The 24,976-nt window shown below is 42.1% G+C and overlaps 1 protein-coding gene across 5 annotated transcripts in view; it reads right to left on the bottom strand.

Moving 5' to 3' along the window:
- ppargc1a (peroxisome proliferator-activated receptor gamma, coactivator 1 alpha) overlaps positions 1 to 20,542 on the bottom strand; it is a 249,134-nt gene extending 228,592 nt beyond the window's left edge. The window contains exon 1 of one of the 5 annotated variants that reach the window (XM_069518839.1): positions 20,055 to 20,542. In XM_069518839.1, coding sequence (XP_069374940.1) covers positions 20,055 to 20,135 — 81 coding nt within the window. In that variant the 5' untranslated portion in view covers positions 20,136 to 20,542. The remainder of the gene's footprint in view (positions 1 to 20,054) is intronic. The other 4 variants (XM_069518838.1, XM_069518844.1, XM_069518846.1 and 1 more) reach the window with 4 other exon arrangements.
- Positions 20,543 to 24,976: the final 4,434 nt, after the last annotated feature.

Below are 24,976 nucleotides of genomic sequence, written 5' to 3'. Positions count from 1 at the left end.
ACAACCACTCCAAACACAGAGTAATCTACTGGAACACACCCATGCAGCCAATCTGATTTTTGCACCAGAGCCACTTCGGGCTTTTAAAGACATTTTCCCTGCATCGCTGGGGAAGGAACACATTGTAAATGAAAGATTAGTGCGATTGTGTTACATTATTGTGAGGTTCCCCTCTCAGCTTAGGCTGATTTGTGAGCCCATTGAGCGATGTTGCGGGCACACTCCTTTAGTAATAGATGTACTGGGCCTTGAATTGTTGTGCAGTGGAAGCAGTTCAATTAATACAGCACCACCATAAAATAACTATTGAAATGACAAACGGGTAAGTGAATAAGCATTTACCTCTGCGGGCGCAGGGAGGGATGTGTGCCTGCTGAAATTTATGCCAGCGAATCAGGCGCTTTTGGGGACGATGATGCCGTCAACTAAATATATCCGGCTGTCACACACAAGAAGGGGCAGGTAAAAGATGGACCCGTTATCTCTCACACTATCGACTGATGATGGCTCATTTGAATATTTACAGCTGCATCTAAGGTAGATAGAATGATCTCCTATCATTAGGCCACAGCCCGTCAGTGCAGCATAAAGATGCATCAGAGACAGCCGTAAAATTCAAGGGAGAAAAAAAAAAAGAAGAAGTTGGCATGCATGGTGTTTGTCTCGCACACAGTGAGCGAAGGAGAGGCCTCAAGGTGCAAAATGCACCCGGTTGGCCATGTGGTGGGATGGAGAACGCCCTCTCACTATTGTCAATATTCATTTCTGGCAGCGTTGAAAAAAAGCCAAAAGGATACATATGCATGAGGGCTGGAGGAGGTGGTAGGAGGGAGAGTAAGAACTCCTGGTTTTTAGTCAACAAGCCCACAGTGTTCACTGCATGCTGATTAAACACTCAAGTGCAGGAGGACTAAGTCATGTCTGACAACTGCCGTGTGAGTAAGAGTTTTTAATTTGAGCTTTGCCACATCCAGGAGAATGTCTGGTCTTAGTCATGGCTGCTGTTTTTTCACCACTCGCTCTAATTGGACTCAGACATTTTCAACTATGTAGAGCTGGTTATTTTTGGTGTTGTGTGTCACCATCAAATATATTTGGTTGTGGTTGTCTCCTGTCATTACCCAGTAAGACTTAATGCTGGCTTAATGGTTATCATGAGCAAGGGCTGTCATTTGCTAGGATGAAAAAAAAAAAATTCTCCGGTTGAAGGTGAGTTAATCCTGGCACCACTTCCAAGAATTAGATCAGATCACATGCACGTTTGCAGCGGTGGCGTGTAGGAAAATGGATGGTGTCCAGAGTGTAGTTTACATGGGTTTCAATTAGCAGTGTCTAAATGAATTAAGAGGTTTAAAAGCCATTGCTGTTCTAGTGGTGGTATTAACCTGGTGCTTCTCATTAGCCACCCCTGGCTGATAAAGAGAGTAAGGGGAGCGGCGGTGCAGACAGACACCTCTCGCTGACAACGGGTGACAGAGTGGATCACACTGCCTCATGAATAGTAATGGCCGCCAACATGTCCCACTCTCCCCCGTGTGAGGAGTGACGGATTCCTGTGTCAACAGGGCCCATGGCTGGGGAAAAACGACTGACAACTGACTGAGACATTCTGGGGGGAGGAGGAAGAGAGGGGGAAAAAAATCCAGTGCTGACATGAAGGGTGCATCATAAGATTGTTTGTCTGTCAGAGCTGCCTTCATTGCCTCCCTGAGAGTCAGTAAATAAACGCTGTTTGCAGGGAAAGGAAGTGAGACTGGATTGTTACCCAGTGCCCTTTGGGTGCGTGAAGAGGCGCTGGCACATCTCAATAAATCAGACTGAGCAGCCGCTCTTAATGCACTCCACAAACTATCGATAAGGGAAGGAGAGGCAAACGCGGCTTTTCTGAGGAGCGATGTCACTGATAACCTGGCGGGCACACGCTCTTCCTTACTGACCAGGTCTTGGCTGATCAATAGCTGCACAATGCCTCACTTGGCAAATGCACAGGTGAGCAGAATGTCGAATAAGCTGCAAGAGCAGAAAAAAGACCAACTTTCTAATGGAGGCAGAAGTGGCAGCGCTGGCTGACACGTCCAGTGCTTTAGACAGGAGGCACAAAAAAGCTCCACTGAGCCAAGCAGTCGGACATCACACTTCAGCCAAGTCTACAGCCTTGAAACGTGGGAGAGGTGGATCGGCACCTCTGCTCCGAGTTGTCTGGCTTTTTTTGATCAAAATGTCTTGTTATTGTGTTGACTGAAATGTGAGCACAGCTGGGTCCACGAGTAGTTCATTTGTTCCCTGTGAACTCCCCTGGCAGTGGACGGACTTTAGAACTAGTTGGTAGAGTAAAGGTTACAGGTTGCACAGGCAGAGACTAATCGAATCTGTCCATAGAGTCCAATTACTGAAAAACTCATGTGCAACATGTCTTGGGCCTTTTAACACAGCCGAGCATGAAACGTTTGAAAAAGTCACTCCATTCACAGTCCTTCATCCTATTTTAAAAAATAAGCTCTACTTCTCACATGGCTGCCATGTGTATTTCTCACATCCAGGACAAAATTATCCCTCAGCATTTTCTCTGCCGCACAAGGTAACCATGTCCAAATAATCCAATTGAAATAAAAACATTTATTCCTACACAATGGTGTCCTGCTGTTACCTGAGTGACAAATACCAAACTTGCCTTGTGGCAAAGTCACTGATTAACCTTTGTCGTGTCCCTGAAGTGCGGTCACCTTGGTTAAGTGTCTCCCTGCACAGGTTTACCATCTGATACAGTTGTACAATGTTAAAGTAAAACTTTCTCCTGAACTGCTTCTAATTTTTCAGTTGCAAACCACTTTATGGACGTGGCTTTTCACCATCTCACATTTAGCATCTTCCCCGCAGCTGTTTCCTCACTTTGTATCCAGCATCCTTTCACGTTGTGTTCTGATTGGTTAGTTTGGAGATTTTGACAAAAGAAGTCTTTGACCATGTTGCTGCATATTTGCAAACCTAATTGTCTATATCTATATGTGCATGAAAGATTTAAATCAGCTGATATTATCGACCAACAAATAATATAGATATAAGTCAAGCTCCAATTAATATGGTCAACAGCAACATAAATGATTTAATACAAGTACTAAAAAGGACAATTTGAGGATCTTACTTGGTGCAGCATTGGTCCTGAGCCCTAAACAGCACATCACACTGATATTTCACTTGCTGTGACAGCCAGGGATGTCACATCCATAAAGATCTCTTGTGAAAGAAACCACTGTTGTTAATATTGGATCTCCCCTCCCTCTAGATTTTTCTTATCACACACAAAATGTGCAGCGAGCCTGACATGTCACGGTGCTGTTCGTCAAACAGCCCTCAGACTGAATGTTTTTTTTCCCCCCCTGATCAAACTGAAATGAACTATATTTTCAGGCGATTTGTTGTCACAAATTCATCACATGGATTTGATATGTCTTGTGCGAGCTGTCAAAGCCTTACTGGTGGCAGAATGTTTTTGTGTCTTAAATGAATGATAAAGTGCACGACAACAGCTGAGAACTGGGGCTATTGGGTAAATAAAATGGTTTCAGTAGTCAAAGAACTGTGGCCATAGAGCAAGACTCTTATATAAAGCTTGTGACAAACTGCACTGACGCACGCTCCATTAGATAATCTTTGACTCAATTTGTTTCTATATTTATGTTTTGAGTCATTTCAGTCGGCGGAATGGAAGGAAAATGTTCCTTTGAATTTGATTTTCACAGCAGAAAAATGAGGGGATGCTAATCTAAAATCTTAAAGACCATATTAAAAGCAATGCAGAGACATTTATTCAGCAGTGTAATTCATTATATGCCATTAATGTTGGATTTTTTTTTATTATTTCCACATTAATGTGATCACTGCTGCAAGTGAGTCACAGCAGTCGATCGTAGGTGTTTGTACACAACTGGAACAGAACATTTTGGGGTGTGTGTGTGTGTGTGTGTGTGTGCCTGAGTGTGTACGTTAGGCTAAAGAATAATGTGGGGGGATCATTCTGAATTCTGAAAAGCTGAGATTGATTTCCTGCATCAATTATTCAAGTGTACAGCCTGTTTCGGTAATCGCTTTCATATTGTCTGCTAAACGCAGAGTCGACATGGTATGAGGCTGAGTGCGTGCTCAGCAGGAAATGATGCCCCATTCATGGGTAGTTTTTTTTTTTTTTTTTTTGAAAGGTGGTACGACAGAACTTCAGATCATACTGATCAGGTGATTCATATCAACTCTGCGTACTTTAACGTACTGAGCTGAGGCTTTAGATCTATTTTTAGATTTAGATGTGGGTACAAATTTTACTGACTATTTCACCACCGCAGATTTCAGGGTATTTAATGATAAACTAATTTATTAAATTATATCCACCGGGGACATGAATGCTCCAAATATTAGGGCAATCCATCCAATAGTTTAGTAAAAAACACAAACATCAGGGAGAAGACAAGGGATCACAAATGTCACTACAATTCATCCACTGGGAACAATGACTGTGAGCAAATCCATGCAGTAGATGTGGAGGTATTTCACAGACAGAGTCAAAGGTTGACCAGCTGGTAGCACGAGAAGAACCGTCAAGGCATCACCAAAGTCTTTAGAGGAGAAATAATTTAAAATAATGCAATCAGAGGTCAATGAGGGGCTACAGGACCCACTTCAGCAAAAGCCTTGTACCTGCAGCCATAGTGGAACTAAATAAGACATCCTGCAACCAATCCAGCTCTTTACTGTCACTGTCCTTCATTGCTATTGTTATTGTCTAACGATGTGTACATTGTGCAAGGTGTTGTTTGTTTCATGGGTCTTGGTTTGTGGTGGTGAATACGAGCGTGAGACTGAATTCCCCCATTTAAGCACAATAAACTAACCAACTACTGACATATGTTTTTTAGTTTTTCTTTCCTCTAGTGTGTTGCAAAGTTTTTATGTGATCTGCGAAGTTACAAAGGCAAACGTCAGTGGTTTAGTCTCAGAAAACACTGAAAACACCTCGTCAGTAGTCCAGCTAATACTTTAACATGTACCAATCAGAGCAGACTGGGTTTTATCAGGGGGTCCTTAGAGGCAGGTGCAAAAAAACAGGCGGGAAAAGTACGAGGAAAGTGATGAGTTTACTGATCATTAGAGCATGTAAACAAAAATTACAATTATGAACCTGGTTATGAGAATATGTCTCTTTAAGAGTCATCCTTTGGACAGTATGGACATCTGTACCAAATTTCATGGTAATCCATCTTATATCTGTTGACATATTTCAGTGTGGATGAAATTGGAGGAGCGACAGCGCCATCCGTAGAGCCACACCGCTGCTACTACTAAAAGGATGAAACATTTTCTCCATCACATCTAACAAGTTCATTCCACTTTCCAAAAATGATGATTGCTAGGAAGTAAATTACATAAACTTCCTCCTTGAAAGACTGAGCGTGTGCATTACTGAATCTGGGGCGTAAATGTTTATTTTTGTGTGTAAATATAATTTGTTTTTGTTCTCGTGATATAATCCATGAAGGACCGAGAGTAGAACAAATCACGTCGGAATCATTTGTCACAAGCACCCGACAGCATCAGTCCTGTGTTATTCTATTTAATCACAGTTAGTCAATCACTTCTGCGATCACTTTTAATCTTGTTTTTTGTCACCCACTTTGTTTTGCAGTCTGATTTTGGCCATCAATAGTAAACAGTCATATCATTTATTGTCTGGTTAACAGCAAGCGCAGAGGTTGATGTTCTTCTCAGGGAGGGGGTTTACTCTTCTCCGGGAGCTGGACGGCTCCTGGTTAAGGAATCAATTTGACTGGACAGCCTTACAAATTGCATAAAGAGGCAAAGTTGTCCTTGGAGTGCGCCACAATTGATTGATGGCTCAACACACTTGTACCGTAAATCCTCCCGACAGAACGGAGACAAATCAGTCGCCTGTTCTGCCGCCCCCACCACCAACCCGACAACACCCCCCCCCATTTGCCCATCTCCCCTCACACTGCCTCCCTTCCCTCGAAAAGCCACGATTTATTCAGAACAAAGCCACAATTTCTCTCAACCTTTTTGTTTTGACACAAAATTGTGAAAATGTGCACAGTTCCACACAAAATATACTTATCAGACACTTTATATGTAAATGAGTGAGAATTGAGTGACAGTGAGTTCATGTTATGAGGATGTTACAATTTTAAAAAGCCAACGCCTGTGTAGGCTAGATGAAACTGAATGTTTCTCCCCCCCATCCTGCACAATAACATCATCTTGTGATGTGAAAAACAAGGCATGGCCGAGCACACAGTTTAAAACCCAAAGTTAACAGCACTTGGGAGATAAAACAGCTTCTCTTGGGGGTTGTGCTGTGCTAAGAAAATGGCTATCTTCCCTGCGGAGGCCACACCACTGTTTGTTTCTGAGAGAAAACCACTACGGGCAACTTTTTAAAGCACCCCCACTAATCAGAAGTGATCCGTTCACATGTGCTATCCACTTTCCCTGGGGATGGAGTGGGGGAAAGTAAAAAGAAAAGAAAAATAAGTGCAGGCTACTCACACACACACACAAACACACACACACACACACACACACACACACACATACTCGAGAACAATGTTGGAAATAAACATCCAAAGGGGGTGGAACATGAACTAGTATGAAGATTTGGTACTAAACTTGCTCAAAAACAGCACTGTCTATATTAAATTTATGCATTTTGCCTGCGTGAGAAAAGAAAATACTTGCAAACATGCTTGTGCAGAATTCCAAGCAGGTTAAGTGCAAAACATAGCCAGAAGTAGAAATGAAACCAAACAACTTCAAAATAATCCAACGATGCTGCTCAAGAAAAAAAAAATACATTTAACTCTTTCTATGCACACAAGGGGGCAGAGTGGGCAAATGTGTTCCCCGCCAAATGAACACCTGACAACTGGATGATACCATCACGCCTGGGGCTTGTGCAAGTGGGTGGTTATATACTGTAGTATTTCTTATTAAAGGATGTTCATGCTGGTGCGTAGGTGCAAGCAGGTAAAGCACAACATAAGCCATCTGTTCAGGATTAAAACGAATGCTACCATTCCCCCTACCACGGTTACTAAACACAGGGAGGGATTTGGAGAGAGTTAAAGTCTAAAGTAGACGCACAAGGGGGAATATTAGATTCCTTCTGTTGTATGCATGTTAGTGTCCTCCTGATTCTCAAACCGTAACGGATAGGTATAAATAATTAAGCAGCCTGTTGCCCTGAATAGCCAGGGAGCAAAAAGAGAAGAGAGAGGACAGAGGGAAATTAACAGCGATCATCCCGCTTGCGGCATTTTAAAGCACCACAGCATTGTCATAATTAGGTCCTCTCTCTAGGAATCACCAGGAATTTCTTCCAGGAGGACAAAAGCCTTCCCCTCCGTCCCTCTTTCTCATAATTAAAATACGGCCTTCGCTGCTGCTTACATGAAGATGCAGCATGCGCCGTATTCTCTGTCACTTTAATGAGAGTGATGAAATGCTATGCTAGCTTTGGCCGTTTATGAATTTTATGGCACAAATTGTGGCATAAAAGGGCACAAATCGGATGAATGACAGACGAAGGACAGCTGCCACATCGTCCCTCCATTAAACGCTGCAAATGGCCAACTGTGGCCTGAGCAGTTAATTAGCCAGAGAGGGCCTCATCAGAGTGTTGGAGCTGTGGTCCTCCCCAGGTAACGCACTAATAGGAGAAGCTTGTGGAGCCACAGATGGAGTAAAGAGTGAGGAAACAAGGTTGGCTTTAGGTTTCTCATAAGAAAGGTTCAATAACCTGTGCGAAAAAGAGAAACTGTATTCGGATAATCTTTTATTTTTATTATTTGATTAAGTTGTTCTGCAGGACCCCCAGGAGATCAAAAGATTTATCAAGAGCTGCTTTCAGACGAGCACTGAACTCTGAATATTCTCCCAAAATTATCCGGAGGGGGAGAGTTTGAGGCTGCTGTCTTTTCCGAGATTCTCCGACCTGCCCCCCAGTAAATATTCCAGATAATGTCTGAGTTAGGCCATGTGAGAATACAGAGGGCTATTTCCTGGAGGATTCACTGCAAGCGAATGAGCGTGTTGACAACGGTTCTAACACGTAACAGATGAAAAACAGGAGCCAGACACGTAGAAGACACCAATGAAGATGTCAACTTGGAAAGACAATGAGATTCTGGAGGTTTTGGTGGCTCGGGCCAACAGCGGGGGTGATGTGGTTTGCTGTATACAAAAACATGCGTCTCCGCAGTGTAATTAATACGTCATGAGATTTTTGTGAATGCATCTGACCAGCGAATCACTTGCTGTGTTGTTCCTATGTAAAATGCAAACTCCGCACATAGCCTGCGCCCCATTGTCCGGACATTATCCAGAGTTCATAGATGAAAAGGATGCTAAGACAATCAAAGGTGGAGGAGTTTAGGTTACAGTATTTTCTTGCTTGATATAGCATAATCTTGAAATATACAAATATACATTTTCTGCATAGGTGCAAAACGTGAATGTTTAGATATAATGTCAACTGTGTCAAAAGGTCAGGAGTATGCGTAATTTGGCTTTGAGCAAAAAAGGAAGGGAACCAAGGGACTGTTGTGATCACAGATGGTAAAATGGGGAAAAAAACAGAGCAGCAACATGAGGCAGTTGCACCTAGAAGTCAACAGAGGACAGACTCTAGCATGTGTCCTCTGTTAGTACGAGACAGTGGAGAGCTCACACTGGGGCAAACATTCACTGAGATAAGGCAAACAAATGCCTTAAGCACCCTGAAGTTAACCAGAAAAGCCTCTGCATGCATATCAAACAGGTCCCGCCAAAATAAAATCCAGCCCGCTCCTCTTATGTAATCTTCCGAACAATCAGCCAGCCAGCATATCTCACAGAGGAGAGAGCGTTAGAGAGTGAGGAAAAGACAAAAATAAATGAAAGTCAGGCTGTCCTGACTGATGATGTGATGCTGTAAACAGGGAAGCTTTTTTCTAACAATTAAAGAGCGGAGGCTTATTGATTTCCGATGGTGCTCTCAAGTGACTTGCTGGCTGTCACAATGAAGCCCGGGGTAAGGTGACCATGTCTCTGCTCAATGTGATAAACCTTGCATGTCATCAGGCAGGGAGGACAAGGTGTCCCCCTTCCCCACTCCACTCTCTCTGCCTCGCACACGCTGGCTGCAGCGTTTATCCACGCTGGGATGTGGAATTATAGGCCACTTCATTTAGTAATGAAGTCACCGAGGAGTTGGCAAGTGCAGCCAGCCCAGATGAGGAAATGAGTCAGGGTTAAGAGCTTTCCAGTGCAAACATTTAAAGTTCAGGCGCTCATAAACATGTGAATTTTGTGATCTGATGACACCTCGGCCACGAGGCAAGCGTGCTGCCGGATGTGCGGCTTTGCAGGTGTCATGGGAAGTGGTGGCGACTGAGATGAGAGGTCAACATTTCAGTCTTATCCCGGGAACAAACGATCATAAATCAGAAGACGAGCCGTCAGTTGAGTAGATCCATGATGGGCCAACCTGCAGTTGCTAACGCAGGCACACACACACAAATAGGAGGAAAACAGAGAAAACCCATGCAGATTGATTGGCTCTTTTAAATTAGTGGCAGTGGGGTTATGTTGATCGATTCAATGGATAATTGACTGATTCTAGTGTTGTTAGAAGGCGAGTAACGACTACATGTCAGCCGCTGTGATGCGACACAGCCCGCGGGCATTTTAAGTTGTAGACATGGCTTGGAAACTGAGAAAGGAAGTTGATAACATGCAAAAGGAAATCATCGTCAGTTTTTGAGAGAGAGAGATGAGGACTGTGTTAAAAAGGAATGTGATGGCTAAAGGTCATTACCATGTACTTGGTGTAAATGTGTGAAAATACAGGAAAGCACAGAAAACTTGGAAACTTGTACAAACAGCAACGATTGCCAAAAACCCACAAAATGGAACCACTTTTAACACAGCCTTGTTTGCCAAGCTTATTTGCCCTTGTATTTTAATGCCGCATTGTGGCTGAAATGCATGTTGAATATAAATATCCTTTTTACTGTCACTTTAGTAAAAGTTGATTGGAATTATTATGGTGGAGAGTCCAGCCAAAGGGAAACAAAAGGCTTCTAATCTAATTTTCCTCCACCTCTACCAGCAAGTCGCCATTCTCACAGGTCTGCACCAATCAATGGATTAATTTACTGAGGAATTAAAAAGTCACAGCCATGGAGGAGTTGAACTCCATATTCGGAAACCTTTCCACTTAGTGACACAGCAACTTGCAGCTGTCCAGAACTGCCTAGAAAAAAAAAACTGATTAATACTATTCAAGAAAAATGTGCAAATGTATGAAAGATACGGAAAAAGAAGGACCCCTCCCCTATTGTAAGATACAGCCGGAGTTATTATGCCAATAGGTGGCCACTGAGTGGAGGAAAGGACACTGATGCATGGAATGCAAAACGATTTTTAATTATTCTTGGGAAAAGAGCACAAGCCCTTGGCTTGTTTACCACTTTACCGGAAACAGCTTATGATTGCTTTGTAATTATCTCCTTGATAATGTAAAATTTACCCCCCACCCCCTTTCCGTCCACTCCTATCCGTAGAGCACCACGCTAAAGTGATCATGCATTCATCATTTAGCCCAAATGTTTTAACTTTTATTCAGGGGAGGTGGAAGGAGGGCTAATAGATTATGGGTAATGAAGCAGCTCCAGCAGTAACACAAATAGGACTTGTTGTGAAAGACATAGGCTAAGGCATAGCTGTGCTACAGTCATCAGTCTCTCTTTTGTCTCGTGGTAAGTTGAGAGCCTCACCTTCACCCGGAGAGCACATCATTTCCCTTCTGTGAGGCTTAATGAGACATTAGCCATACTAACAAATGGTGGACGAGAAAGTGAAAGTGACTTTCCAGGTAAAGGCCGTTTGCCTGACCATAATCAGTCCCCAAGTGCAGCTAAAAGATGGAAACAACTCACAGTCTCCGTCTCAACAGCTTGCAGTGGCTTTTATGACAGGCCTCCCAGGGCCCATCGAATTGCATGTAACGTCTTAATATCCCTCAAATAGAACAGGTAATCTGCTTTTGTTGTCAGCCAGTCTGCCATGATACAGACAATATAGTCTGTCCATTTTGGCTTGCAATTCAGGGTGTTGCCCAGAACTAAACAAAAACAATTCCCTGTCAACTTGGGCACATATGTGAGAGCATACGGCTTCATTATAAGCTGAAGGTTATTTATAGTAACTTCACACGCTTCAAAAAGCAACACAGAGCACTGCTATCATCTACCAAGAACTTGCAAAGCAGTATCAATGTGAATCTTGGCGAATCTGTTTTTTCTGAAACTCAGAATTGTGCATCAAAATACTTCCTTTTGTGCAGCATAGAGTGTTTTGGAGACATGGGATGAAAGACACAGTGGTGGATGGAAAAAGAAAGGAAGTGACTAGCCGGTGTGTGAAGGGGCCCTGTTCCCCCGCCGGGCCTCCCAGCTCAATTAGCTCAGCTCATCCTGGCTTTCTGCTGATGGGGAAATTCAGCAACACCAGACTGTACCGCACAGTCCAGGGAGTCTGGCCCGTTAGTGAGTGAATGAGTGAGTCAGTGTGCACATTATGTGTTCATGTCTCACATGCCGATTTTGCATTTGTGCGTATATGTGCGGGCTGGGTCGTCTCTGGTAGACTGGAGCCCCGCTGTGCTCTCGATATCAAACACCTCAACCAATTAAGATACACTCATCATAAAAAAAGAAAATCCCTTTAGCCACTTTCAGTAACAGTCACGCAAAACTTAAAAGAAGTTTGTCTGGATTCACTTAAAAAAAAAAAAAAAGAAGACGAGCTGGAGAGAGACCAAGACCAAAAAGTCAGAGTTATGGATTATGAAACTCCCGCCAGACTAGAAAGGTTATATCTCCATACTTTACTGCCAGCAACTCCAAGCTGCACAAGAAACTTCTTCATGTCGAAATTTTGAACTTTCAGTGAAGCGTAAAAAATTCAGGAAAATCTTACCAACAACCTGGAAAAAAAAAAGAAAACTATTTTCTTCAAGTCTGTGGCAATCAAACTGTGTGCTGTCCTCAAAGCATTTCAGTACAGTACAAACAGTGACGGTACGGTAGGTGGTCTGCATCTGACATGTGGCACATAAATCACAGAGATGGCCTCTGGACGTTCTCTGGATGACCTCAAGGAGAAAAAAAAAAAAAAAAGGAGGCCAAGGTCTGAAGGAGGCAGGGTGCTGCTGTATGACAGTGTTCCAGTGTTTGGAGGCGGGTGGCGAGACCTTTCCTGAGACCTGATGCACCTGAACGTCTCAAAGGCAAAGTGAGATGGAAAAGAACAGTCGTGACTTAAAGAGCTTGGCCAGCATAACTCAAGGCCAAAATCCATTTAATCATACAATAAGGACATTTCTGAAAAAAGGGCAGAGTAATATTCCTGAATGAAACACCACACACACCCCGCCCCCTCCTTCTCCACTTCACATGACCACACAAAACATGTTACTGTCCACACACTCATCTCATCTGCTGCTGTGACCAGTCCTAGAAATGAATACACCTCTCACACGTGCCTTTAAAAGCTGCCCAGGAATGCTGCAGTGCACCAAGTAACTAACTAAACAAACAAAGTAAATACACTGATAATGCCAATGATAAACATCCAAGGCGAAAGCGAATGATGAAGGTCAGTAATTGGGAGAAGGTGGGGGGGGAAGATAGAGGCACGGTGTGGTTTGTTTTTCTCTCCTGGCAGGGGTCCATCTGGGCACGTGCGGCAGGCTCCGGGGCGGTGTAGGAGCACGTCTGTGCAGAGGTTAAGAAAAGCAATTAATCGGCAGCGGAGATAATCAAAGGAGCCTTCCCCTCCAGAAACCTTGGCGAGGAGGGGGGGGGAGGAGGGAGAAACAGAGAGGCAGACAGAGAGGGAGATGGGAAAATACTTGTTTACAGGCGCTGCTGCCGCGATCAAAAGCGCAGGGGTTCAGCTCTGCCACCGGGGCCCTCCGTTCCAGGTGGAATTGATAACACTTCAGATGTACAATTCAATGTTTGTGAGAGTACTTTTACCTCCCGGTGAGGAGGCCAGGATTTTTCACAGTCTAAGCTGCATTTCCTTTCATCTCAGATTTCGCGAGGTATCAACAGATCGTCGGTGGTGAGGAAGACGTTTTCCCACACATAATCAAAGAATGCAGTCTGGAGCGCATGCAAGCCCCCCCCGAGTTGATGACGATTCAGACATCACAGGTGCAACAAGGCTAAAAGATTAATAGCGCTTGAGACTAATATTTTGATTGTAATAATTTATCTGCGGAAACAAGCAAAGACACGAATGAAGACTGAGAATGAAGCTGGAATATGTTCCAAGGTGCATCGACACTCTCCCTCTCTTAACCGATATACACAAAGTATTTGGTCCGTTGAAGAGATTTGACTAAGAACTAATTTTACAGTTCCATGGGGAATCAAAGCTCGTTGCTCCTCCTGCTGGTGCAAAACTCCCTCTGAAATTCAAATAAAGTTTGCGAGAGGTTGATTTATGTTTAACCATTAAAGGTCTGGGGCTATTTTTGAAATGCTTTTGAAGTGGTTCTTGTATACCACATAAAAAAACTACACAGCCTTGTTTGGCAGCCTTTTTATCAGCACAGCATTGGATGTATTACCAGATTTTTTTTTTTTCACCTTGAAATAGTAAATCTACTTGAAATACACTAAAACTGATGTGGAAAATGATGTTTCTGTTAATGATTAAGATATTGAAATAAATACAATGACCCATCCTATCATTCATACATTTAATTATTTTTTACATTGGATTTAAATGATCATATCATATAGCTCGTCTGAAGCTGAAACCAACACTCCATGTGGCTCCATGTTTTCGCTGTAGAATTTTGAACCAGCCGTGCGATTTGAACACGCAAGTGACTTCTGAGGGTTAAGAAGCGGACACTAGACCTCCTTTACTCTATCTCCTCTTCTTCGTTCAGCGACTTCACTGTTAAATCTTTAGATATGACCGTGGAGAGCTGCAGTCGCATGTCGTTATAAACATACTAACCACCAAGAGACATGTCTGTGTGATGTTGTTTAATTATTTAAAAACTACATCTGCTACATCAATATTGCGTGAAAGAACCATGTTGTAAATCCCACTAAGCAACATCAAAAGTTAAACTTCAAGATTCCTTTTTAATATACGTTTTAAATGCTTTTATTTTATGTCTTTGTGCATATTACAAAAAGACATGATTATTTGTATAAACTTAAATATTCACAAACAAAAAGACATTTTTAAAAAGTGCCAAAATGGAGCGACTGTACATGATTGAGTTACAGTATATACACATTCAAAACCCTGGCAGAGAGTGAGCAGGTCAGCAGTGGGTGAGTGGCGGCACTTTCACAAAGTCTTAATTAGATAACTGCCCATTCATATCTTGGCAATATGCTGCAAGGGAGCGACGCGCAACACGCTCATTAAACTGCCGTCGGGCCCTGCTCCTGTGGGCTGCTATAAGAAGCAAGGTGTTCAGGAGACACACACTTGTTGATTAAAAAAAAAAAAAAAAAAAAAAGTAGGATGTGCCAACATGGAAATTAGACTTATTCCTCTGTGGGTAATTGCAAGAGGTGGGTGTAGTTTTAGGTACTGTACACAGAGCAGTCCGTTTCTGAACGTCTGAGCAGGATATGAGACTTCACTTCAAGTTTCTTGCTTTCAACCATTTTAATCCCAAGTGGAATAAAGAACTAAGTAGAGCGCATAACTCTGCCAAGGCCCCACAGTCCCCTTATGAAACCACATTTAAATTCACTAGATCCAGATTTTATATCAGTCCCCGAAATATGTCTGATTTTTTTTTCCTTCAAGATCAATGAATTACTTTCTGAGAATTCAACAAAAACATGAACTCAAGCCAAGACCAAAAGCCTGTTTTTTCCCCAGAAACACAGCCTGTATTTTCAGCAATTGATTTTCTAGTTGCACAATCCATTTGTGATTGCACAGTTGATTTTCCTGCAACTCTGCCAAACGTTTATGTGACTAAACATGAGCATGTAAATATTTATCAAACTAAAATTGGTCCGGTTTCCAAAGAAAAATCCAGATTGCAGTATGCTGGATTTGGAGAAAATAAATAAAAATCAGGACAAGAAATGCCAACTTCTTATATTCGAACTTGTGTAGGTACAAAGGGAAGCAACTGAGAAAATAACAGAAAGAGCACAAGCAGTATAACAAATATTAAACTATAATGCCACTCAGATACCGAATACCTCAAACCAAGGAAACACTCCTTAAGAATCAAACAGCACCAAATTTCACACACTCACACACAACAAAATATCAGCAAATCCTCAGTTTACCTCACACTGACACCATCAGCTGCATTTAAGTACAATGTTAAGGTACTTGTACATAGTATTTCCATTATATGCTGCACCTCTACTCCACTGCAACAAATATTACTTTGCAAAAAACTATAACCGGCTGCAACAAGAAGGCACAGCTCGCATGTCAATTCTTCTATGAAACAACAACAGCATGATAAGCAATAACAAGGTTGTTTGGCTGAATACTATATATTAATATAAGAATTACTCCAATTGGTGAAAAAGTAGTGAATTAGTATGAATTAAAATCAAAATGTTATAAACAATAAGATAGTTTTCAAGTCAGTAAACCAGTCTTTTTTTCCAATGTGTGGCAACCACAACACAAGGTGGGAGTCGGGCTGTAACCAACAACTATTCTCGTAAATGATTAATAGACTGGTTTATTAAAAAATATTCATTTGAACAGAACTTTTACTTGTGTGTGTTGAAGCCAGGCAGTTGGGTGTGGTGGACAGAAGCCAAGATACACAAGGTTTCTACAAGTCCATTAAAGCAGAAAATGTAATATTCTTATGTTTATACAGTAAATTATCTAAAGTAAGTACTCCTAGATTAATTCACAAACTCAAAACTCTACCATATTTCCATCCCTTTCTTACTGCAGTGCCTCCTCTAAACCCTTCAGGCTCCTGACTTGCGTGGATTAAATACTGTAAATAAGAGCACACATAAAGGAGCTTTCTTTAAACCAAGCCACTGAGCGAGTAGTGCTTTAACTTGAGCCTTGCTGTGATGAAACATACGTAGGCAGAGGCAGACAGACATAAAAAAAAAACGCATTAGTCCTCACTGCATCTGAGAGCACGCTCTGTTACCTGCTGAGCTTTTTTTGAAAAACATCTTGAATGATAGGCTTCGCCCTTTTTTTGAGGTGGATTTGCCAAGCGCTGGCAGACTTTTTGTCCAGACAAACCGGATACATTGCTTTTGAAGAGCGGCGAGGGCACGGACTGGGACCGGAGAGCCGAGGATTCAAAACAGACACCAGCAGGAAATGTGTGATGAAACTTTCAGCACCACGGACAGCGCTGGTCCAGAAGCCTGACAGGGAGAGTGTGTGAGACGGAGGCACCGAGCGGGAAATGAACAGGAGTGACGTGACAGGCAGTGAGTTCATTTGGTAATTAGGCAAATAAAAAACATGCATTTCAGCCATTCCCACCCCACAATACACAAACACACACACACACAGACTCACTCACAGACACACACAGACACACACCCCTGCAGCAAAACCCAGCTTTTCCACAGTTTCCCCCCATCTCTGTGTCTTAGGCTGAATAATGCAGGGCCTTTACCCAGAGCTCAAGCATGAGTGGATAATCTGGCCACAAGGACAGGCTGTGTCAACATTTCCCTTTACTCCCTTATTTATTTATTTATTTACCCACCCGCCGTAGGAGCTGGGGAGGGCGAAGGAGGATATGTGCATGGCTAACAACACGTTGGCCTAGCGGATGACCTGCTTTCCGAAGGTTCCCTTTTGAAGGGGTAGAATGCAGACTGCGCCGGACTGAATTTTGGGAGATTACATTGCAAGCTTTTTCAGAGTAGACCGGGATTCTGCCTGAGCGAGCCATTTAACACAGAAATGAAGGGCCCCGCCCTCAACTTGCAAACTCCCAGAAAACCAAAGTAAAAGTAGTTTAAGAAACTTGCACCAGCTGGGAAACATGAGAGAACTCTAAAACGTGTTGGAAGGAATTACGTATCATGTCAAATTCATTCGAAGTGACGTTCAAATGACTTGTTTTGTCTGACAGATATCCCAAGAAATTTAATCCAACTGAAAAATAAATAAATAGATAAATATTCAGTGAATCGTCACATTTGGATAGCTGACTTTAAAAATGAATTGATCATCAAAGTCACTTTATGTTGTTCAACAAATAGATTAATGGACTAATTAAAAAGCTTTTTGTTTCCGCACCACAAAAAAGGTACAAATAACATACATTTTCCAAATCCTGTTTCCAGCTGTGTCAAACGTACATTTTAATGGTCTCTCTCTTTACGAACAAAGAAGTAAAGTTATGAAGGGATGATGTATGCGAAACCTACACACCATTTTTCTTTCATTGTGGATTTAAGTGCCTCAGGTTTGTAACTGAGTGGCTCCCAAGTGATGAGCCAAAATCCATTTTGCAGCAAAAACAGCTGAGGCTTAATTGTTGCACACTTAAAAAAAAAAAAAAAAAAAAAAGCCATTCATAGTGACTTTGCATTTCTGAATCATGTTTGGGGGCTCTTGTTTTTTTCTTGCATCTGAATAACTGTCACAATGTGACTCTTAGTGCAGCCGATTGCAGGCTCTGGCTTAAAAAGAGCCTAATCCTCTTTAATTTGTGATTACTTGTAATTCTAAACGGCAGCCCACTAAAGCAGGAGATTTATTGTTTAGATGTCCTCCTCCACTGTACAGCAACCTGAATGCTGATAACAGAAATAAATATCCTGTATATATATATATATATGTGTGTGTGTGCGTGTGTGCTCTCGTCGAGGCATTGAAGTAAATTGCCATAAAAATCACTGTACAAATATTTTGGCATCAATCACTGAGTATAAACTGCTCAGTAGCCGGGCCCACTTCGCTTTCATTGGGAGTCATTTCATTTCATTTTTGTGGCCGATGACTTGAGCCTCACACAAATTAGAACGTGAGAATTAAGGGGGATTTCGTACTGCACGATAAGTGTGTTTTAAAAGGCAGAACTGATTAAGCTTGAGGGGAAGAGGGAGGAATTAGGTAATTATCTCCAAACAGACACCGCTGCTGCTCTGCTGGTGTGGGAACAGGCCCAACGCTCCAGGATCAAAGTCTACTCTCAACAACAACAAATCAGAGACTGTATATAAAGATGAACAACGCTTCTGCTCTTCCTACCATTATCCAGGAATGAAGCCAAAAATACGAACATCGCCACCGTGCGAATTTGGAGCCAGAGTCAAAGCAGTGGTGAGGTACCACCAATACATGACTAACCACGAGTCAGACTCAGATGTTAATCATTAGGTTTTACCCAGTACAACATCAAATAACTAGTTAAAAACCAACTTACGGTAAAAATAAACACTGGAGCATACATCAGTGTGATAAGAACAATCTTCAACAATAGAAACCATCTTCAAAGTTCAGTTTTTTCATGTGTACTTTGACATTTTAGTTTGGTCTGTCTCTTCTGTCTATGCAACAAACTCAGACTAATAAAGGTTTGCCAATACTTGTTTTTAAACACCTTAACTGGCAACCCAGAAAAAAACCAACATCTTAGGTTTCTTCAAACAGGAAGTGAAGGGTTGCCACCGATCTATTGATAGAGTTCCTGGCATATGATATTCATTTTGTCTACCAGGTTAATTCATTATTGATCTCGAGGGCAGGATGTTTGAGCCCTGACAGAGCGCAGGGGGAAGTTGGGAGAGGCAACCTCTCAGAAAAGTCGGGCTCAGCGCTGCCAAATGTACAAAAGTTATCGAATCTTTACAATAATTTGGCTCCAGGAACGATCAACAATACAGAAATTCCCATAATGTATAATACTCTGATCTTTTAGTGACACTGTTAAGGGTTAGAAAAGTTCTAAAAGTCAGATATTGATCCTGCTCTTGTTTACGCTTGTTAGGATCATTTACCTGAATATGGATCACGCATCTATATTTTACAGATCTCTTCTCACGTGATGTTTTCCCAGCCAATACTCGAAACTTGCATTCTATCAAAGTAAAATCTATCTATAAACTATTTGTTTATTGTTTTCTAGGATATGACCTGTGTACGTTAATACTAGGGGGTGGGGCCAGGGGGGTATCTGATATCTGATTGGTCCCTGATGTACCCCTGTCCTGTCTATAGTATTTTTAATAAATAAATATGTCACGTTTACTTCAGTTATCATAGTTCTACTCTGGAATTGTTCACCATTTGAACTAAGGTCCGCTGCAACTGAGTCCTCTTTTAAATCCAGACTAACACTAACACTATCTTAAATCATTATTATCATACCTATACTTTTACTATTTATTCTACTTCTTCTAATTATGTGTATCTCATTATCTTCTCTAGATTTAAATCTTGTCTTCTGTTTTATCTTGCCACTTATGATCTTATGTCCTATTTTTTGCTTTTATTTTAAGCACATGTTTACACTTGTTGTCTGAAATGTGCTATATAAATAAACTTGACTTGACTTACTGACAAAGGCTTTTTTTCTAAGCTTTTTTGAAGTACACAATTTGTTTGAACAAGGAACAATATTCAATATTTAACCAATGTGTGTCTATAGAGCCAACAGTAAACAGTACAGGAATGCACCTTACTGAATTCGGTATTGTGAACAGATTTTGGGACATATAATTGCTCCCTTTGTGTAAATTGTGGCCCCCTTGGTGGCCCCTGATTTAGAAAAACCCAAGACCCGCCACTGATTCTCCTCAAAATACTTCTAGTACACACTTTGAACATGCTCCATGCTAGTAGGACAACTTTTCCATTTGATGTGACCCCACAGCAAAAACTTCCTGAGCTCCAGGTTTGAGGCTGAGCAGGCTTGAGTGTGAGGGGGAATGGAGTTCGTGAAGTTTGCACCTGCTCCTGTGCTGACTCACTGAGAATCAGAGGCTGAGTCCTACCTGCTCGTAGCAGCTCTCCCAGGTGAGGTTGAGGAGGCAGGCGGAGAACAGCTCGTCCTCGGTCCGGGCGTAACCGTCCATGGCGCGGGTGAGGCGGCCAGGCGCGTCGGGTGGTGGAGTCTGCGGAGGCTGAGTGTTCCCTCGTCGAGCGTCTCCTTCTCTTCCTCTCCTTCTTCTTCCTCTTCCTCTTCTTCCTCTTCTTCCTCTTCTCCTCCGCCCGGTGCCGTGTTCTCCGTCACACGCGCAGCTGCGGAGTCGCTGGCTGATGTTTCTCCTCAGTCACGTGGGCGCGTTCTCCCCTAAAAACGCGCTGCTTCCCAGGGGCGGTGGTTCCCAAACACGGGTCCGCGGACCACCCAGGGTCCAACAAGGGCACCCCCCCCCCTCCACACAGACACACAACACGATGGAGATTACGTTCGTGTCTCTGTAGCTTCTCCTCATGAAAGTGTTATTAGTGTTGTCCCTCTCAGTGTCTTCGTCTCCTCCATAGCTTCTGTTTGCCTCCTTGCAATCACATGTGGCTCCAGCCCAGCTGCAGTCCACTTCCTGTTGCAGCCAAAGGATTTTTATAATTCGGCATTAGAAAGAAATGTCTTTCTGAAAACTATTAAAAACATTTTTTCTTTCAATTTGAAATCTTATGTTTTCAGTCACAATTACTTTTTTAATTTCTTTCAGTTTCAGATGTTTTCTCACTGTCTGATCTTTTTTCACCAATTGAGAAAAACTTGATTGTTGCAAAGACAACATTTTGGTCTTAAACCTAAAAAAAATACAACAGTTTATTCAAATTAAAAGGTTTTTTTTTCTGGATCACTTCTTATTGCTGCTCCAGCTGCTGTTAGCTTCTAATTGGCTCCCCAGGTATAGAACTAAATCAGGGACATTTTTTTAATTTGGAAATAGATCAATTGTAACTTGAATTTTTAATTCCAAAATACTAGTTTTTCAACACTCAGTTTGTGAATTGTGTGAATACACTGTTGTATTTTTCAGAGTTCCAGGTCCAAACTTATCACTTTCAAAATTGAACAAACATTAATAAATTAAAGACAATTAATTACAAATAACATTATAAAACCACCAGGGCACGCTCGATCACTTTAGTTTTTGAATTACTTTTTATAAAGTTGAATTTAAGAGCCACATAATGACTTGTAAGTCAGAAAGTTTAGCACTTTACTTGGGACTAATTTGTAACTTACAAAACAATTACTTTGTGCCTCCTCTGCAGCCTATACTTCACGCTAAGGACTTAAACACTTTAATGAAACAGAGGGGGGTAAATAAAGTGCACCATATAGCAATTACAATGTGATTTTGGACACAGCCCTGCAGATCAGTGCAACAACAGACATTTTCTTGGCAAACACTAATTACAGCTGCATTATATCAAAGTGATCCAGTTTCCTGGCTCACAATGAAGCCATTGTTAAAATGATCATTTACTAAAGTTTCTTCCTGCTGTGTTGAATCTAAAAACACAGCTGTGTGCACACAATCCAAAAATCCAATCCAAAAATACATGACTACTAATGTCTTCACTGAAAGAGAAGCAACTTTGAAATGAAAAAGAATAAATGCAACATGAGGGAACCCTTCAGAATCAGCCTTGTGGACCCATGGTGCACAAACAATTGTTCCTTTAGACATCGGGACACGTGCGTGTTTCTGATCCACGCCTCCGTCATTGTCCTGTTAGTATTGCAGCACCTGTTACTATGGGGTAGCTGCAACATTTATCTGTAGCTTCAGCGTTAGCAGAGGTCTTCATTGTATTAATTCAAGACAAAACACTGAAATCAAAGTTAAAAATTAGACATAATAATTCTGCCATGCCAGTAAACCAACTGTATTTACCTGACCACGTGTGTTTGATGTGATATAATGTGTGTTGCAGCATCAATACTTTATACTATGATGATTCCATCTGGTCTTAGTAGACGACACACAGTAGTCTGAGAAAAAATAATCAATACGAACTACAGACGTTTTGTTTCTGAAAGGATTGCAGCTTGAAATAATGCCAGAATAGATGATGACACCGTCTAACTGCTGGAAAAACTAAGCTAATCTAAAATGGCAGTCAGTAGAGTACATACCTCCACCGAGGCCCAGTAGTCCCCTTTCAATTCAATAAAGTCTCACCAAATTGCACATTTAGTTCCATCTTGAATTGTTCAATAAATTGGTAAAAAAAAAAAATGCCTGGATCTTTCCTCTGATCGGTTCCACACCAAAATTAGATGGATTCTTCCCTGACACGTGTTGCATCCTTACACCAAGTTTTGTGGTAATTATTAAGTTTTAGAGTAATCGTGCTAAAAATCTGATTTAAAGTTGCTAAAGCTTCATAGAAACACTCCGATTTATACTGTCTGAACAAAGGTTGACTCACAATAATGGTTTTAATACTGAAATGCCATTGCAGTACCCTGCACTTTAAAGAAAATAGTTGATACTCCCATGAAAATCTCCCTGAACTGAATCGTTGTCCTCTTACTCATCTGTTACAAATCAGTCTCAATGGACCTTTACAGTACATCTACTGTGCGTAATGAGGAACAGGGAGTGTCCTTGCACATAAACTCACTAAAGCATTATATTATGGATACTTTATTTATAATGATGGGGCTCATGCATCAGAGAGACGAGTGTAAGCTGAAAGCATCAAATATTAAGGTCTCAATCTCAACACAAGGTTTTACCGATAATGAAATATGAAAGATATTTGTCATTATCACTATTTTCTGCATCTTTTCAACAAATATTTTTTTTCCCCTTACATGTTGGTTAATTGCATTTATTAGCCACATACACAAGAGAATGAGTTGCACGTTTAATCAAACCCATTATGCTTGATTAAAACAAAATGTCTGCCTCATTAAGGTTTTATAATGTAGTTTTATGTTATATTCATACAGCCTCAGACAAAAAACTCTCGATTGAGTATATGTCGACAATGTGAGTAATTGTAAAGCTTTGTTTTCTTTCTATACAACAAAACCAGTAATTTTATGCACTGGAATTTGCTTTATCCACGTGCAGTCATGCTGAGCACTGAAAATCTTTCAAGCTCGGTGAGGACCGCGTGAGCGTGGCTGCTCGCCGAGCTCATTTGGAGAGCTGTCTTTTAGCACACTATTTATCGTGACGCCAGGCGCGTGCAGTTCAACGGGGCCTTTTTTGTTCATCAGTCCTCTTCGCCTCCTCGTTTGATCAGACCGGTTTGCCACGCATGATCTGCGCCCGTTTGAAGTGTGGTCAATTGGCACAGCGGCGTGCACTTTTCTCATCCTGCAGAAATTGTCGAGGATCCACTGCAGCAGTGCAAGTGCAGAAAGGCAGAGGATGACGGGCGATGTCCCCGACCATGCAGCTATTGGCCATAACACAGCTGACACATTTCATAGTGAATTCTCAGGAGGCTGTCAGCAGTCTCAATACTGCAAATGAGTAAAAATACATTAAACGTTCAGTGTGTAAAATGTGGGTGAAAGAAATCAAGACAAGAAATTGAATATAAAATAATCCTAGTGTTGTTTTCTCTAGTGTGTCTCATCTAAATTGTAGGAATTGTTTTCTTTATTCTAGAATGAGCCCTTTATATTTAAATACTTTATATTTACATTGCGAGCGGGTCCTCTCTACGGAGGCCGCCATGTTTTTTTACAGTAGACCAAATGACAACTGAAGTTCACCACAGGTTCTCTTACAAGTTTGGAAGGGGAGGGTGAGGTGAGGGGTATTCAGCTGCAAGATTACAACTTTTGAAAATTGTCTTGTCATGTTTCAGTGGGAATACAAGAGGGAAAAAATATAGGGTGAACCAACTGGGTGCCTTAAGAGAAAGCCGGCCCTGATGTGGAGGTGAAGAAAAGAAGTGACGCAAGCAAAATGAAGAGCAGTTTGTTCTTTAGCCTTATCTGTCACCATCGACCATAATCTGTCCCGTGTTGTAGATTAATTTAAAGATTAGCGAGTGCCATGCATTTGCGCAGTGGGGGAGTCGAGGCACAGGAGAAATCACAGATCGTATAGCCGGCTCCTCTCTGAATATGTGACACAGCTCAGCTCGCCCCTGTGTGTTCCGCGCTCCTTTTTCTCTGATCTGCCTGTTCTTCTGCCCGGTGACACACAAAAGCTTTTCGCTGAATCAAATCAACAGCCTGAGATAATTCAGTGTGACAATGTAACAACTGCGTTAGTGTAATTTCTTGTGGGGATATTTCGATCATTCACACACGTCCCATTGAAGGCTGCGGCGGTGGAATTAGGTGAGAGTTCAGGGCAATGCGACAGTGTCGCGAGGGAAATAAATGAGGTCAAATCAAATAGTTCCCCCCCGCCTACAGGTAGCGGCGGCATGTTACTGCACAGGTGCCTTCAGTAGTTGCATGATTCATTTCAAGCTGGCAGGCCCATTTTAAACATACAGTCTACAGGCCACATCTCCCCTACATAACCAATCTATCAAGCCTAACCCAGCGGTACATGCATATACTCCCATATCACAGAGAAGGCTGGAAAGCAACTGTCATAGATGGCATGATTGAATTGTTCCCTTGCACTGTCACCAGAGGGGCTATTATTTCAAATTAGCATACAAATTCAAACCAGGACAGATGGATTTGTCACATTCCAGTCGCCATCTTCGTGGAAGATTGGCTGTGCTTGTGCTGCGCGATGGAGATAAGACACCTGTCTCGGCTGCGATTGGTGGCGGCCCCCGGTCGAGGAGAAGGGCCGGTGTGGGATGGGGAGGAGGAGACCGGGGTAGGCGGATGGATTTCCTGAGACGCCGTGGTGTTCGGCAATAAACTTCCCCCTACCCAAGGCCTCAAATGATGATGAGGCACCATCCAGGACTCTGTGGGTGGCGGGAGATTGAGCTGGTGATTCACACTGTTTGGAAACAC

The sequence above is a fragment of the Paralichthys olivaceus genome, chromosome 22 (genome assembly GCF_024713975.1).
Source record: "Paralichthys olivaceus isolate ysfri-2021 chromosome 22, ASM2471397v2, whole genome shotgun sequence".
Classification (NCBI taxonomy): domain Eukaryota; kingdom Metazoa; phylum Chordata; class Actinopteri; order Pleuronectiformes; family Paralichthyidae; genus Paralichthys; species Paralichthys olivaceus.
The sequence above is the reverse complement of the archived record's forward strand: the minus strand, read 5'-3'. Positions and strand labels throughout refer to the sequence as shown.